General features: G+C 32.6%; 2 protein-coding genes across 2 annotated transcripts; both read left to right on the top strand.

The window, feature by feature from the left end:
- Positions 1 to 280: 280 nt before the first annotated feature.
- Positions 281 to 2,189, top strand: LOC111675612 (probable asparagine synthetase [glutamine-hydrolyzing]). The gene has a single exon (XM_023436394.2). It carries the CDS (start codon positions 396 to 398, stop codon positions 2,067 to 2,069), a length of 1,674 nt encoding a protein of 557 aa, XP_023292162.2. The 5' UTR covers positions 281 to 395; the 3' UTR covers positions 2,070 to 2,189.
- A 6,341-nt stretch (positions 2,190 to 8,530) lies between these two features.
- On the top strand, positions 8,531 to 18,962 carry LOC111675607 (CLIP-associating protein). Its single transcript, XM_023436388.2, has 3 exons — positions 8,531 to 9,033; positions 9,166 to 9,542; positions 11,912 to 18,962. The coding sequence occupies exon 3, from the start codon at positions 11,976 to 11,978 to the stop codon at positions 16,464 to 16,466; it is 4,491 nt and encodes a 1,496-aa protein (XP_023292156.2). The 5' UTR covers positions 8,531 to 9,033; positions 9,166 to 9,542; positions 11,912 to 11,975; the 3' UTR covers positions 16,467 to 18,962.

Genomic DNA, 18,962 nt, shown 5'->3' with positions numbered 1-18,962 from the left:
GAAAGACCAAGGATAAATATGTATTCTTTGATCCAGCTCAACAAATATTTGCCCCACGACAAACATTTAAAAAATAGTAACTTAAAATGAACTCAAATTTATTTTTTGGTATTAATAATTGTACCTTATTTCTTTTCCATGCTAACGAGACCACCCTATTGTATATTATTCGCTCAAATGTATGTAGCAGCAGTATCTCATGGATTTATGTTTGTGTGTGCGAGTGTTTGTTGGTTCTGCATCGACTGGGCACTTTAAAAGCCGCAACAGTCTGAGAATTTCTCTTAGTATTTACAGAAAACTCGACATTGAATGAGGTTGAGAAATTCGTTTACGTATTAAAACAAAAGAAAAGTTAAAATTTAAATAAATAAAATACAGTAGCAGTTGTGATAATGTGCGGAATATTTGCTATTTTTTCAAAGGATGGTGAACCCATCAAACCTAAGGTGTATCACGGAAGTCTGCACAGTTTGCGGGAAATTGCTTACAGACAAAGCGGCAAGCAAAGACATCGGGGTCCTGACGACACAGGAGTTTGTCATATACCAGAACAGGGAGTTGTCATGATACACGAACGTTTAGCTATTGTGGGCGTTCATACAGGACACCAGCCCTTATATTCTGAGAACAAAAATGTCATCTTAGTTGCCAACGGTGAGATTTACAATTATTTGGAGCTGTCATACGGAATTGCCAAAATTCGTGGGCATTATAAACCCAAAAGCGATTGCAATGTTATCATCGAATTGTACGAAGAATATGGAGAAAACTTGTTTGAACATATAACAGGCATGTTTGCTTTCGTCTTGTATGACAAGCGTTCAAAAACCATCCTCATGGCCCGCGATCCATTTGGCATTATTCCAATGTATATCGGAGAGGATAGCGATGGCAATGTTTGGGTAGCTTCTGAAATGAAATGTTTAGTAGAGGTTTGTCCAAAAGTCGAAGCATTTACCCCAGGCGAATTTCGCTTTGGAAAAGCGGATAATCTAATCCGAAGGACTTACTTCCAACAGCAATGGCAGAGTGAAATACCAAACATGAGCACAGACTTGACTTTACTAAGGACTAGATTGGAAAGTGCAGTACGATCTCATTTGCAATGTGATGTGCCATTTGGTGCCCTATTGTCTGGCGGTGTAGACAGCAGTTTAGTGGCATCGATCGCTACAAAAATACGTCGTGAACGTGATCCCAACTTCAGACTTACCACATTTTCGGTAGGCTTACGTAATGCTCCCGACTTTAAAGCCGCACGCCTGGTAGCCGACTACATAAACAGTGACCACACTGAAGTTGTCTTCGAAATTGCAGATGCTTTGGATGGCATTCGTGACATCATTTACCATTTGGAGACGTATGATGTTACCACAGTCCGTTGTAGTTTACCCATGTTGCTGTTGGCCCGATATATCAAAAGCACTGGCATAAAAATGATCTTATCCGGTGAAGGTGCTGATGAGATTTTCGGCGGATATTTGTACTTCTTTAAGGCCCCCAATTACACTGAGTTCCATCAAGAATTAGTGAAAAGGGTTGCACAACTTTGTGACTCTGATTGTCTGCGTGCCAACAAAGTAACAATGGCCAAGGGCATTGAACTTCGTGTGCCATTTTTAGATACAGCATTTGTAAATTATGTGATGTCTATAAGGCCGGAAGATAAAATTCCGGGCTCTCTCAACTGTTTTGGTGATGAACAAAAGCATCGAATTGAAAAACACATTTTGCGAGCAGCATTCGCCAACCAATATTTGCCAGATGAAGTTCTATGGCGTCAAAAGGAACAATTCTCCGATGGAGTAGGTTACGACTGGATTGATAGCATTCGACGTGTAGCCACTGATCATATTAGTGATGCCGAGTTTGCTAATGCCTCCGAAAGATTCCCAATTAATACACCGACAACAAAAGAAGCCTACTATTACAGATGTATATTTACTGAAATGTTTCCTGGAAACGATGCTGCCAAAACTGTCAAACGCTGGGTGCCTCGTCTAGACTGGGGCTGTCCAGAGGATCCATCCGGAAGAGCTCAAGCAGTGCATCAAGTTCATCAGTAAACTGATGACACGTGTCCATGAAAGACTGAATTATTTGATAATTGTATCTACCTATATTTGGTGGAATAATAATATTTATTCATACTTGTATGAAAATTTTAATATAAATATTTCCTTACTTGTACAAATCTTAAAATTTATATTTACATACGTAAGTATGTACAATGTACATACATATTTACATATATACATACAAACAAACCTACTTTGAGCGAGAATAAATTTTATAATTTAAATTTAATACCTTTTGTATATTAAATATGGTACATAATTACATACATACCCACACATTTGTGTTATTAATTATTCGAATAAAAATGGGCAATATTTTTTTTCAAGTAGTCGAATAAATTTTAAAAATTATTCAATCATTCGAACTATTCGAATGACGAATAACCGTTTAAATTGAAATATTTTAATAAAATGTAAATAAAATCTGAATAATTATATTTAAATTTTTTATTAAAAAACATTAATATAGCAATAATTTATTTAAAATTTACGTTAATAAATTGTAATCTTATAAAAGTAAAGTGTTTAAATAATGTTGCAATTGTTACGTTCAAACAATAAAAAAATATTAAGAAGTAAATAAATAACAATTTTATTCTTCGATTAATCGAATAATCTTTATTCGAATGACAACCTTATAAATGGAATATATACTGTAGTGTTACTAATATATGCATAATATGTATGTATGGATATATGAATACTATTTAAAATGCTTAATTTACATTTTTGTCATTATTTGTGTGCAGTTTTTCTTTTTTTTTTTTTGTATTTTATTGTTATAATTTATTTTATTCAATAATAAAAATCTTTTTATTTATTAATAAATATAGCAAAAACTGAATAAATAGAATTAATGAAATAAAAACATAATAAATAAAACCCTTAGTCGTTGTTTTTTATATAATGTAGACTATTTAAGCAATTTGTTTAAATACGTAACCAGATCAAAATATAAAAGAAAAATAAATATTTTTTTTTGCCAGACGCTGGCTGGATGGATTCTTATCGCCACCAAAACAAAATTAAAATGAACTTTGGCATGCAAAACCCCACTTAAATGTATATCACCTAATCTACATTTTAAAAAAATACCAAAATATTCTTATTTAGAATCGCGAAGTCAAGCCTGATCTTGTAAACCGGTTTGTATTTAGATTTGTATTGAATGTATTAATAATATCATGCGCTCGATACTTAGTGTTAGCTTTATTGAATAAAAATATATATTTTGCAAATTTTAGTATATATGTATATCTTATATCCAGTTCAAAAGTAAATGGGAACATTCATCCCCAAAACCGAAAATTTTTCATACAAAATCTAAAAATGAGAAAAAAAGAAAATAAGTGAAAAAACAAAACAAAGTTTTTTGAATCATGTCGATCTTGTATCTAATAAAATTTTTATTTTCGGAAAAGTATACTGATAAAAACAGTTTTAAAATGGAATATTTTTGATGGCATATTAATGTCCTTTTAAGCACTGATTGATTTACGATTAATTATTTTTCAGAATAGGTCTTTATATGGGAGCTATGACTGATCTGCACTGAAATCCTCCGTTAAAAAATTAACATAATTATGATAAAGCCACACTGAAACTTAGCCTAACTTTAATTTTTTTCCTATCACGTCTTAATTTCGAGTAATTCACTATTTTGCTTAACACTTGCAGGACTTACTTACATATATTGCAATCATGCATTAAAACCACAGTTGAGATTGAAGTCTATAGCTGTATGGCCACACGTAGTAATACATATATCTAGAAATCATTGAAGCAGAAGAATTATAAACAACACTACATATTGATCGTGTACACCAACACGAGATCAACAATATTTTCACCTACAAATAAATTAAAGTTGGTCTCATCTATATAGAGCAGTTGCATTTTCATATATAAAATAAATTCCGATCAGATTATGTATTTTCAGGAAGAGGAAAACAATGTGAAAATAAATAGAAATTATAACAAGTATGAGTGTATAGTCGGACATGGTCAACCATGTCCTTGTTGCCTTAATTCCGGAATATTTTTACTTATTATTGACCAAAATGAGATTTTCTTCAAAAGGGCTCATAGGGGTAATATATGGGCATATCCTTATAAAATTTGGTAAAGGCAAGATTTTCTGAAGTACATATTTGTTTTTTATAATAATACTAGCTAATATCCGGTGTGCTTCGCTACTTCAATAGATATTAAACACATATTAATTAAAATATTTTTTTTAGAAATGGAAATGGAATTGTTTGTAATGAAAATTACCATAAAATACTTAGATTTTCTCATCGTTTAAAATGGGCATCAAATCAATATTTTTTTATAAGAGAAAAATTCATTTTCGAAATGAAACAACTTTAACTTCATTAAACAAAAAATAATGTTTCTTACGTAATTGTAATACAATTTTTTTAAAAAAATCTTCAATTTTGGTTGGATTGCAAATTTAACAAAAAAAAAACTAATTTCTATCATTTTCACATTTCATAAAAATGCATGGAAATTATCATAAACTTTATGGGTGCATTCAAAAAGATTTAAAAAATAAACATCCTGCATCCTCCATTACCGTATTTTTATTATTAAATCATAGAAAAGATGTTATTCGGTTTAACGAATTTTTTGTTTTTACGAATGGTTCTGACATTATATCTTTCGTTAAACCGGGAACCCACTGTACATCTACACACATGTACATCTTTTTCCAATTCACAGTGTTGTTGTTGCTTACACAGTGCAACACGAAAATAAAAACATATACGGCCACTATATAATAAAAAACCAATAATAAGAAGACCCGTGTCTTCCAGTTTTGAAAGATTTTGGGGCCTCGGTGTCATTTTTGAAAAAAGTGAGCATTTTCACAGGCTCATATCTTGCAAACCGTTCGGAATTTTGATTTACTCTTTGTGTAAATGTTAATCAAAGAACCAAAATGTTATCACAAAGAACCAAAATTGTGATCATATAAAGTAAAAAAAACGTTAACTTCATTTACAGAATCTTCAAAAATTCAATTTGTTTTACATTATTTTCCTTTTTCAGACCTATAAGTAGCAAACCGTTTAAAATTTAAGAAAACAGTTAACTACAATAATGTACCTAAGATCTCAATAAACAACTTTCCTGAACATATGAACTTCTTAGGAATGATATTTAAATCGAAAAAGTGAAAACTTTCCTGAATTTGATTGAAAATCATAGTATAATTTTTGAAAAATAAAACATTTTCGATTTTTTTGAAATGGATCTCGAAAAATCCGTAATTTTGAGCTGATTACGGGTAAAATAAATTTAAAAAATTATAGAATATTTCTGGTCCACAAAATGATTTTCAGAAAAATTAAAAAAATTTCAGAAAACTTTTCACTTTTATGACTTACCTATCATTCCTAGGAAGTTCATATGTTCTAGAAATTTGTTAATTGAGATCTTAGGTAAAGATAATTTTTTGACTTTATATGTTCACAATTTTGGGTCTTTGTGATAAGAGCAACAACATTCCTTCAGAGAGTAAATCAAAATTCCAAACGGTTTGCAAAATGTGAGCCTGAGAAAATTATCACTTTTTCAAAAAAGACACCGAGGTCCCAAATCTTCGGGGGCCTATAACTAAAAACGTGCATGACTTTGGGCAAAACTGGAAGACACGGGTCTTTTTTTTTTGGTCTTTTATCATATAGTGGTGTCCGTATATGGTTATTCAATCATGTCTTAAAAAATTATACACAGTGTTATTTATCAAAGCATGAAAAAAATTATTTTTTAAATGAAATTTCCAGAGGTTGTCACGAATTTTTGCTCATATCTCCGTTATTTATCGACCGATTTTGCTGATTTTCGAAAGAATGTCTAACATAATTATTAAAGATTCGGATCTCGCCGATATCTTGGTCCTCTAAAAACTGATTTCAACAGACAGACAGACGGACATTCCTAAATCGACTCTGCTATATATATAAAGATCCAGAATATATGTATATATACTTTATAGGATCAGAAAATTATATTACAGAAATTACAAATGGAATGACAAACTTATACATATATACCCTTCTCGCGAAGGTGAAGGGTATAATTAACATTTTAGCAATTTGTGTCTTCTCTTTGGGGAAATCATATTATAAAAATTAGAAACGGAATGACAGACTTATACATTTTCTAGTGCAAACATTTTAGCAATTTGTATCTTTTCTTTGGGGCAACGGTAGTATCAACTCTGAAAGACTTAGACCTGGTTCACACTAGGAAACTTTTGTTGAGAAACTTTTGATTTTGTGTGTGAGAGAAAGAGATGGTTGATATTTCTTTCTCACACACAAAAAACAAAAGTTTCCCAAAAAGAGTTTCCTAATGTGAACCAAGTCTTAATCTCGATCAGTTTGTCACTCTATTCTTGTGTTATTAACGCCTATATTTCAAGGCAGCTCTCCCAGAGGTCTGTTTGGGTTTTACATGAGTGTTCTTAAGACTTGGTTCGCACTAGGAAAATTTTTTTAGTAAACTTTTGATTTTTGTGTGTAAGAGAAAGAGAAAGAAATATAAACCATCTCTTTCTCTCACACACAAAATCTAAAGTTTCTCAACAAAAGTTTCCCAGTGTGAACCCTGTCTTAGACTTCGTCCACACATAGAAACTTTTGTTTCAGAAAAACCTGGTTCACACTGGGAAACTTTTGTTGAGAAACTTTTGATTTTGTGTGTGAGAGAAAGATATGGTTAATATTTTCTTCTCTTTCTCTCACACACAAAAATTAAAAGTTTCCCAAAAAAAAGTTTCCTAGTGTGAACCAGGTCAAAATATGTGTTTATTGCATTGATTTGTTGTTGTACGAATGAAAAGAATAATAAAACAAAACAAGTTTCCCAGAACGGGAAACTACGTACCGCGAGAGAGAGAGATGAATGATATTCTTTCTTTTCTCTCTCACGCGAAATCAAAAGTTTCCGAAAAAAGTTTCCTAGTGTGGACCGGCAGTTAGTACCACGCGCCAAAAATGTGTAAATGAGTTTAATATGTATATTTTTTATTTTTCTGAAGAACAATTAAGTGGATTTTTATTTATTTTGGTTTAAAATTATCGTCACTAAATACAGATTTAGAAAATATTAAACTTTTTGGAATATGGTTTTTAGATTAAAAATTTAGAGCAAAAGTCTCACACTGAATAAACAAAATTTTGAGCTGTATTAAGCGAAATAGTAGACCATTTTCAACAACTTAAAAATTGCAACCTCAAACATAGATATAATGCGTTTTGTGATTGGTATACACAAACGCATTATATACTCCTTACTATAGTGGTGTAGGGTATAAAAATATGTATTAAGTAAAAGGGCTGTGTCACACGTTCAATATATATCGTGATATTTGCTGTATTATGATATGTATTGAAGGTGTAGCATTTAATATTAACGGATCGTGTTCCATATCACAGAAAACCCCAATTTTCTGAAATCCAAAATTCGTATCAATATTTATAATGGATCACATGATAAATATTGAACATGTAGCATGTTTTGAGATATCGATCACGATACATTTGTAAAATTCGGAAAAATAAATATAATAAAACAAATAAAAATGAAATATCGTTTGAAAAGTTGTTAAAAAATATAAAAGAAAATTACTTTTTTCTAAATTTGTGTTATTTTGGGATTTTCGCGGCGTTTGTTTAATCATCCATAAAATATTCCAAATACTGACGTAAAAAATATTGAACATGTAGCATACCCGAGGTTTTCATCAATCCATTTAAATGCGTCGTGATCCAAATTGATCAATATATATTGAACGTGTGTCAGTGCCCAAACTGTGGTTACAATTCCAAATCTACGTGAACACATATAATTTAAAATAATACATATTAATTAATTTTTTAAAATACATTATAAATTTTGCCAGTGCTGGCAATGATACAGATTTAATTTGCAACTGGCAACGCTGTAGTTTTTATTTGCTGTTTCTATTGATATTTTGACACATAGATGTCTCTGAATGTAGTATTATAATGAAACAGCGACTTTCGACGTATTTATTTGAAATGTTTTTTATTTTTAAAAATGTATTAATAGATATTATGGAATTTAGATAAAAACTAATATATACTACTGCTTACACTATATAAAAGCAAAGTTATATTTTCTTCCCTTTGTTTAAAATTGATCGAAAAATTCTGTACTTGCCATCACTGATACGCTTTTTCGTCAGTGTGACCAACTCATATTTGCTAAATGACAACAATATTAAAGGCAGAGAAACATACCGGATAATATCGAATTTCAAAAGTAAAAAATTGTTCAATTCTATCCCGAAAAGGTTATTTTCTGGCTTATAGATAACAAATGTCTTTGGAGTTTCGAAAAGTAGAATGCGTTTAATGTAGCCAGAAAAGGCAACGTTGGCAACACTGATTTGCACATTTCATTTTGACAAACAAAATGACATAATTCCATTAGTATCCACTAAAAACGACGAGCAGTAAATTTTTCAACATAACATACGCGAAGAAAAATTTAAAAATAGTTGGTAAAATTAAAGTGAATTCAATTTTAAATATGGCAAAAGAAAAGAATAAATAAAATTTTTTAATTTTTATATAATTGCTTCTAAAAGATGATCAAATTTAAAGAAAAAACAATAAATTAAAAAGTTTTCTGCAGGCGTCGGAAAAAGGTGGTGGTGTCACCAACAAGAAAAAACATAAAAACGAACAACAAGCTAAAAAAGAAACGATAAACGAACAAATTAGTACGAAAGAAAAAACAGAGTGCAAAAATAAAAAATTTTAAGAAGAAAATAAAAACGACAAGAGCAAAAATAGTGAGATATCAGAAAAAACGTAAGAAAGGAAAAGGCCAAAAATAAGAAGCAGCAAAAAGAGTAGTGTACCACCTCTTGTGAAGAATTTTACAAAATAAAATTAGTTTTTACATGAATATTGTGAGTAGAAGTGAAAAAATATACATAAAAGATTTTTTCTTTATCATCTCTTGCTGTGATTGAAGCTAATTTAATAAAATGTGAAAATTTGTTTATAGAGTTATGAAAACAAAAGTGTTTATTATTTTGCAGGAAAAAGTCCAAGTGAAATTTCAACATAACTTAAATGAATTAACTGATCACTCAGCCAGAGAATTATTCATCATCCTGCGAGCAGTTTGCCTGTGTCGGCAAAATCAATTTGTAGTGGCAACTTAGTAAGACGGTAGCACTCACTACTGCCCTAAAATTTGGCCGCAATTGCCTCAAAAAGAAAAGTGTCGTTATCGTTGCCACCCAACAACACGTTAAATAAATTGCTAAATTTATTATTGTGACACCTTTTCCACAACTATTTTTTCTTCTTTTGCTGTTGCTTCTTTGCTTTTTCTAACGAGTATTTGCATCTGTTTGTAATAAATAAATAAATAAAGACGCAAATATAAGGATCAAATCGAATTCTTTAGAAGGTAAGAAAAATTATAAAATGACACCAGTAACTAAGTCAGAAATCTAATTTGTATTTGCTTTGCATAACCCACTATGTACTTTCATACATACAACATGTATACATATTTATTGGAAAATACCAATAGCTTTCATTTTTATTATCAACTAGGAAAGTTCATCATTTGCTCAAAGATAAATAAGACAAATTATGTGCATATAAAAACTTTTACCGGTCTCCGGTCTTTATCACATGAAATGGTCAATGTGCCAATTGTTCGTTGAATTTTCTATTGTTTTTTTATTTATATGTATATCTATGAATGTATAATTTTGCACTGTCTTGTTGAGATAAACAGAATGAAAAGTAATTTAATTTATTTCATTTATATTTTTATTTGTTTTTGTTTTCATTGACTATTCTTTGCCAAATGTCAAATTCTTTTCACTAATACCGATACATTCAAAGGCAAACACACACATGCATACATACATTCCATCAAATTTCTCTGCTGGCGACAGGCATCGCCTCTGTCAGCTAAGGAAGCCAATGCTTAGCGTGATAACAACGTCATCTTTGGTCTTGTTATTGCTGTAGTAGTTCTTGCGTCCATCTTTCTGCCTCTTTTTTCACAAAATATTTTAATGTTGATTGTCTTTATCTGTTTTTATTACAAATTTATTAAATTTTAAACTTATATTATGTGAAAATAGGAAATACAGTAAATAAACACGATAAAAATAGTTAGAAAAGAAAAATGCTAAAACATCTTTGTCGCATGACCAAGGCAACGACAGACAACATGAACGTACAACAAACGTCAACGTCATTGTGTGATTATAAATAGAAAATTGCGTACATATTGAATTAGTGGTCGGCACTCTCGAGCTCGAAGTCGTATCCGTCGTATTCCATACATACACGTATGTATGTACATTGTATTGTTATTTTTTCAATGTACATAATTGGTGTTGTTGTATTTGCTATTTTATGTACATATTGTAATACACTCATTGATGTTCATTTAGTGGAGAATTATTCAATAAATTATTCGTATTTATAAATCTTTGTAATAAAAATATTAAATATACACATTTTGTTAGAAATATTGATCTATAAACAAGATGTGGATATGCAGAAAATATTTTTTTGTGAAGGCAGCAGTTGTACCTCGTGAAAAAGTTTCTGCAAACAAATAAAATATTGTCACAATAGGCACTATTTCAGTCATATTTTTGTTTTGCCATTTCTTTGCAAAAAAAATATTGAGGAACTAGTTTATATTCCTAAACGTTTGTTTAGTCATTAGTTTAAGACCCTTTAAACAGAGAATGTACATTTCAAAATTCTATGTTTTTTTAAATATAACATTTATGATGAATTTGAACATTTGTGAAGGAGATAAATGAAATAATCAAGTTATATTATATGTAATGACCTGCACTTTTATTATTAGACAGACGTTCCAAATCGATTTAGAACCTAACTTTGAATTTTTTAGCCACCATTATTGAATTATAAGTTGATATCCAATGTGTTAGTAAAAAGAGTGCTTCTAAATTTTTATTATCGAGTATATAACAACTCTCTTTTGTTCGTTTTGTTTCTGTGCAAAATTCATATTTGTCAAAAAGATGATTCACATACACCTCGCCATATACCAATCAACCAAACAAATATGTACATATGTATGTATAACTTCTATCCAACATCATTACAAGCAGCTGAGCAGCAACGGTGGTCTGAGATAAGAAAAACTATTTGTTAGCTATTATTTTGTAACATTTTCTTATTCTTTTTTATTAAAAACTTTCTTTGTTAACTTTTTCTATGTTTTTATCACACTCTTTATGTTGTCATTGCTCTGACTTGTCACTCCTAACCTTGCGCACACGCCCACCCCGCAATACCGTGGAGCTTTCATAAAACTTTTTTTATTTTATTTTAATGTTTATTCATGTACTCTGACACCCCAACAATTGTCAAACAAGTAGAAAATAAATAAATGTACTGTATGAGTGGGTCAAATTTGTGTTGTCTGTCCTGCTCAATTGGGTTTAAGTTATAATAATTTCTTTTTCTTCATATATGAATAAAATCAGTGCACAAAATCATGTTATCAAGACTCTTAATAAATTGACTATATATATGTATATTTCTTTAATATAATATAATAAATTAATTTAGAAAACAAATACATACCTATAATTTTGGTCATATTTATTCTTCAATATTTATGAATATTTATATTAATATTTTTTCTAATGCTTGATTAAACTAAAGTATTAAATTCAGATAACACATTTTGAAATAATAATAGTATTCAAATACTCTACATAAAAATATACATATGTATTTTAAAATATTTTTCCTTTTCTTAACTATTTTCAGAAAATCACAAAAAAACCTCAATCGAAAATTATTATAGTGTTCAGGACAGTTCAGATATTAAAAAATGGCGTACAGAAAACCGAATGATTTGGATGGTTTCATACAGTTGATGCCAAAGGCAGATATGCGTGTTAAGGCGCTATTAGCAGAAGATCTAGTTACATTCCTTAGCGATGATACCAATTCGGTAGTGTGCATGGACATGGGCATGTTAGTCGATGGTCTAATGCCCTGGTTGACAGGGAGTCATTTTAAAATTGCACAAAAATCGTTGGAAGCATTTACGGAACTTATAAAAAGGCTGGGTCCTGACTTCAATGCCTACACCGCAACAGTTTTGCCGCATGTGATCGATCGTCTCGGCGACAGCAAAGACACAGTACGCGAGAAGGCTCAATTATTACTGCAAACATTAATGGAACACAAAGTTCTTACACCTCAGGTTTTGCTTGACAAATTAGCGGCCAGTTGTTTTAAACATAAAAATGCAAAGGTTCGTGAGGAGTTCCTGCAAACAATTGTAAATACGCTTAATGAGTACGGAACATCGCAGTTGAGTGTGCGTAACTATATTCAGTCAATATGTGTGTTACTTGGAGATCCTACTGTATCAGTTCGTGACACTGCTATACAATCATTAGTCGAAATATACAAACATGTTGGTGATCGTTTGCGGCCTGATTTGCGCCGAATGGATGATATGCCAGCATCGAAGTTGGCCATATTGGAGCAGAAATTTGATCAAATCAAAGGTGAGGGTTTGTTACTAAAGTCGGCAATGCTTGTAACTCAGACACAAAATAATAACAATAATGGCCATGATGAGGCCGACAACGTCGCAGCTCGTGAACGTCCCACAAAAATTGTTAAGCGTACTGTTTCTGCTACTATGCGCTCGAAAAATAATATCGCTGCTGAGAGTGCAGCCGATGCTGGAGCAGTCACCATGGAAATCTTTGAGGCTTCATTCGAGGCAGTGCCACAGTTAAATATATTTCATCCCAAAGACATGGACGACATTTACAGAAATATATTGTCAATAATCAGCGACAAGAATTATGACTGGGAGAAACGTATCGATGCTTTGAAGAAAATTCGGTCGCTTCTAATATTAAATATACAGTCACAGCCTCAATTCTTTACGGTTCAGTTAAAAGAACTTTCGATATCATTTTTAGATATTTTGAAGGAAGAGCTGCGTTCACAAGTAATTCGAGAGGCTTGTATTACGATTGCCTTTTTGTCTAAAACACTTCACCAAAAATTGGACAAATTCTGCGAGTACATTTTAGAGCAATTAATACTTCTGATTCAGAATTCGGCTAAAGTCATTGCATCGTCTTCATTACTTGCATTGAAATATATAATAAAATATACACATGCCCCTAAGCTTATCAAAATAATTACGGAAACATTGCAGAACTCTAAATCGAAGGATATTCGTTCAGCTCTATGCGAAATTTTGTGTTTACTGTGTGATGAGTGGCCGACTAAAGCAATGGAACGAAGTGCTCCTCTTTTACGTGACATAATTAAGAAGTCTATGAGCGATGCCGACAGTGAAGCACGACGACATTCGCGTCGAGCATATTGGGTGTTCCGTAGACACTTTCCAGATTTGGCTGATCAAATCTACGGAACTTTAGATATTGCTGCACAAAGAGCACTTGAAAGAGAAAGAGATGGTGGAGGTGGCGGAGGAGGTGGTGGAACAGAAGAAAGGAGGGCCACCGTTGCAACGGCTTCGCGTATTCAGCGCTCTCCAGGTGCACTTCAGAAACCTGCTCCCGGTATGCGTAGTGTATCAGCCGTAGATACAGCAGCAGCACAACGTGCCAAAGCGCGTGCTCAATACGCATTTATAGCACGTAAAAAAGCCGCAAACACCGGTACGTCTACTACAAGTAGTGCTGCAACAGGATCTCTGCCTCGTCCGCGAACAGGCGCTGGTCAACAACAAGCAACGACTCAATCAACTGTAAATAGCGGAATTTCGCCTCGAGCTCGTGGAAGAGCAGGAGTATCTCAATCACAACCTGGATCTAGATCCACCTCTCCAAGTTCGAAGTTGCGCGAACAGCATGTTATTGGATCATATTATAGGCCAACTGGAACAATTCCAAAAAAAGCTTCGGGCATTCCAAGATCTTTGGCCAGTTCTAGAGAGACGAGTCCTACAAGAGGCGGAGGTGGTGGAGGTGTTATCATGAAGAGAAGTATGTATACTACCGGCAATTCTCGTCGTACTCCGGAGAGAAATCAACCAACCCGGCAACTGGCTGCTGCTAGATTGCTTCAACAAAGTAGAGATGCTGAAAATGCTCTTGCTGATGCCTTATCTCCTGATGGCAGTGGAGGAGATTACGCATCAATGGGTGATTACGGTCGTGATCGTGGTGGTTATTCGGCCGGTGCGCGTATGGGACGAAAACTAATGTCCCGCGAGGAATCTGATGATTCCGAAGCATCATCTGTGTGTTCTGAACGTTCGTTTGATTCCTCTTATACCCGAGGCAACAACTCAAATTATTCCCTGTCGGGATCCAGAAATCGGTTGGACTGGAGTTGGGTAAGGCCACCATTCGAAGATATTGATACGATTATCCAGTATTGTGCCTCCACACATTGGTCCGAGCGTAAAGATGGCCTCATTAGTCTTACACATTACCTCGCTGACGGCAAAGAGTTGACACCGCAACAATTGCAGTTGGTTCTTGACACGTTCCGTAAAATGTTTATGGACACACACACCAAAGTCTACTCGCTTTTCCTGGAGACGGTCACCGAACTTATATTGGCTTACGCCAACGACCTTCATGACTGGCTGTTTATACTGTTGACACGTCTCTTCAATAAACTTGGCACAGAGTTGTTGAACTCAATGCATGGAAAAATCTGGAAAACTTTACAAGTAGTTCATGAATACTTTCCAACCGATCTCCAAATGAAAGACGTCTTCCGCATCTTGTCTGATTCTGCACAGACACCTTGTACAAAGACACGTATTGCAATACTCAAATTTCTTACAAGCTTGGCCAACACGTATTGCAAAAATACAGATTTTCCTGGTGCTGAAGAAGGCATTGTTTTACCTATAGTCGAAAAAACACTTTTAAAAATCGTTCAAATGGCAGGAGACCAGAAAAGCCTCGAACTGCGGAATCAGGCACGTCACTGCCTCATAGCATTATACAATCTAAATACACCCCAGATGACTAAAGTGTTGTCGACCCTACCTAAAGGATATCAGGACTCTGCTAAGGTTTGCATACAGTCTCACTTGCGTCGCAGCAGCACATCGGGCACAAATTCACCCTCATCTTCTCCACTGTCAAGCTCCAGTCCAAAACCTTTGCAAAGTCCCAATGTCGGTGGGCCATTTTCATCACTTCAACCCCAATTCACAAGTCCTCGTTCACGCCAATCTTCAGTCACTGATAACGATTTGATGCTCGGCTACTCGGAGGTTGATGTTCAACAGAACATTCAAAAAACGACTGAGGAAATACGCAATTGCTTTGGCGGCATAGAAAACCAGTATAACTCTTTGGCCAATAACTCAAATGGTGGTGGCTACAACGGCCATTTAAGTGAAGCCCTCGATTCATGTGCCTCTTCGAACTCGAAGACTCAGTCGGCCACAACAACTGAATCAAACACACCAGAAAGCACAACAATGCGCTTAGATGGTAATTTATTGGAGCAACATCACAAAATGACAGCCAGTACGCTTGGTTCCGGTATGGGGCAAACCAACTCATCTTCATCGTCTGGAGTAAATCTTAAATTTTCCGATAATGGCGAAATTATCCTCGAAAATGGCACCCATGAGAGTGAGATCATTAAAGTGGCACTGAATCTTACACCTGACATGGCCGTACCTCAGGTTCAGGGCGCTCTCGTCAATCTGGGCATATGTATAAAAAGCGGCAACTGTGAACTACCCAATAAGCACTTCCGCGCCATCATGAAAATGCTACTAAACATGCTTGATGCCAGCTCAAATGAGGTAGTCGTGGAGGCTCTCCATGTGCTCTCCAAAATTCTCCGGCGGGCGCAAATGAAACCCAATTGGATTAATTTTGTCGAACTGATATTGCTAAAGATCATCAACTGCTATCCAAAGAGCAAGGAAACAATGCGCGAACTGGACATGCTAATACCTCGAATTGTACCAGCTCTGCCTCTAAACTTGACTATTAACATAGTGAATCCTGTGATTGCAACGGGCTCGTATCCAGTGAACCTGTGTGCCTTGAAATTGCTAACCGAATTGGCCGACCGCCACGGTTCAGAGTTGACCGAGTCACAGCTCGATATAGTATTTCCCCATTTGGCACGACTTACAGACGATTATCAGTCGATGGTGCGAAAAGCAGCAGTCTTTTGTATTGTCAAATTGTACATTGTTATGGGCGAGGAGAAGGTCAAGCCAAAGCTGACTATGCTAAATCCCAGCAAAGTTCGCCTTCTGAATGTATACATTGAGAAGCAACGCGGAGTGTCTAGCGGTGGAGGAAGTTCAACAAAAAATTCATCAGCATCATCTTCATGATTGCCGTTGGCGGTTAAGAAACATCAGCAGATGGAATTAAGCGATGTTAAATATTAAGTTGTAGTCCGTTTCTCTGGGTGGTAGATTGGGATTGAGAATATTCTTAAAATCTAGCATTTGGTTGTATGAACGAAATGTGTGCGTTTTTTCGTATGCCTGTCTATTGTTATGCTTGCGAATGACGGTTAATATAAACGTGACAAAACAAAACAAAATACCTATCATGCCATTCAAGTATTTCGATATTCTTTAAACTGAATAACATTGTGTTTGAACGTAACACTCCAAATTAGATTTACCTCATTAGTGCGAGCGCGCTTTTGTTATCCTTAACGTAACAAAAATGAAACGAAATGTTTTTTTTTTTTTTGTTTTAAACCATCACCACTCCACCTTCAGCGAACAAAAGTCAATGATATTTGCTTCAGCCTTATAAACTTAAAATATACAACTTATACATAATACACATACAGATGCATAAGTAAGATTACAAATATCACTGACCCATGATCAATCACCACCACAACATTATTTACGCCTATTGTCGATTAAATGCATTTCTGTTGATTTCCTACTTGTCCTTATTTTATTTAATTAACTTTTTATTAAATTTCCCGTTTTTACCATCACAACTACATGCAAACGATATAATCTTAAGTCTTAACGTCATTTATGTTTAAAAACGTGTACGCTTTTCCTCATATTTTTTGCTTTAAAATTCGACACCAATCTACTCGAAACGTATCCATATGGTTACAACAACAATTAAATTTAAATAATTATAATAAGATAACTTGAAACTAATAGAAACTCAAACATTTGTAATTAATTACCAATAATTTTTTTATTATTTTAATATTTTTTATTATTACACTTTTATTTTTCTTATTTTTTGTTTTATTTAATCTTAAGTTATATAAATACATACATATTTTTAATGGTAAATAATAACAAACTAAATTTAAAAATAATATTTATAATATAACAAAAACAATAACTAATATTTATCATTAAAATAAAATAGAAATCCTTTCGAAAGAAAAAAAAACACAAACACACAATTTTGACTAGTTTATCGTTAAAAAACTTCAAGACTTGTGATGACTATTGGTGAAATAAAAATAAAAAATGATATTTAAAGAAGCGAATCTAAACACAATTAAAAATAAGTTTTCAACACAAGTCTCCAGACTATTATTATGTTAGATTTGTATGAGTTGAATTAAATAAATTCGCTTAAAATTTGTTCACAGGGCTTTGCTTTTGCCTTTCTACAATCAAATTTATAATAAAAATGCTAACTTTACCTTTTTATAAATCTAAAAACAGGTAGGATAAATTCAAAGCAGCTCTGACACTTCAAAATATTCGGTTTTATAAAAATAATTTTCGCTGTTGTAAAGTTTTTGAGTAAATTTTGACTTTTGAAATAAACAGAATCTGAAGAAATGAATGATCGATCAAAATAATACCCACAAAATTGAAACAGAATGTGTTATGAGCTAAAATTCTACTTGAGTTATTAAATTTAATGTAATAAAAAAACATATGAAAGAAGTGTGTATATATGATCAGATTCTTCTCTAAATTATCAGGAGCTTTTTTTTCAAATGTCCCTAAATCAATGTTCGAAATAAAAATGATTTTATTTTATTCTAATTGTCTGCGGAGGTCTTCTACGTAATTTAAATGCATATTAGAAGAATTCAAAATTATCAGAATAATTTATTTAAATTAATTAATTATTTTTTACGTATCTGAAATAAAGATCAGCATAATAAAGTATTTAAATAAACCATAAAAAATTAAAAGATTCAAATCAGTAAATTATGGTTTAACATAAAAATGTTCTTTTTATTATTTAATATAGCTTAGAATTATTGATTTTTTTCGCATTTAATTACATAATAAACCTCCTGTCCAAAAGATTCCCCTGCCAAAAAAATAACAAGAAATTTAACTTTTGCCCGCCACTTTGTGCAAGAAATAAAACTTTTTTTTGCTTCATTATTATTTATTATTTTAGAATAGTCAAATCAAATACATTCGATATCAGTGAGACACAAAACAAAAACAAATGTTGATTTATCTAATATTTTTCTTTTTTATTATTTGCGCTAATTTATAGCAAACAACAAAAATAGAAAAAAAGTACCAAAAAATGTAGAACTGTGGAGAAAATGATAATGAATGTTTTGTTGTATGTTATTTGAAAGTCACAAACATCAATTGATGATCAAAATATTCGTAATATGAATTTAATTTTTAGCTTAAATTTACAATGTTTTGTGTCCTGTAGGCTAGAAGTGCAAATGCAATTATGCATTATCTTTTTTTTATAAATACAATATAATAATTACTATAATTATTAATAATATTAATATGTTCTCTGCTAATCATTGTATATGTAAACCTTTAACAAATTATAAATTTAGTAAAACAAATACATATAAACATATTTAAATAAAACAATGTTTTTAACAGTTATCTACGACA

The sequence above is a fragment of the Lucilia cuprina genome, chromosome 5 (assembly GCF_022045245.1).
Source record: "Lucilia cuprina isolate Lc7/37 chromosome 5, ASM2204524v1, whole genome shotgun sequence".
Lineage (NCBI taxonomy): Eukaryota > Metazoa > Arthropoda > Insecta > Diptera > Calliphoridae > Lucilia > Lucilia cuprina.
Note: the sequence above shows the minus strand (reverse complement) of the source record. Positions and strands in the feature narration are given on the sequence as shown.

Bases quoted from the DNA above. Each gene is read 5' to 3' on its own strand.
- LOC111675612 (XM_023436394.2), top strand. From the start codon at position 396: ATGTGCGGAATATTTGCTATTTTTTCAAAGGATGGTGAACCCATCAAA.
- LOC111675607 (XM_023436388.2), top strand. From the start codon at position 11,976: ATGGCGTACAGAAAACCGAATGATTTGGATGGTTTCATACAGTTGATG.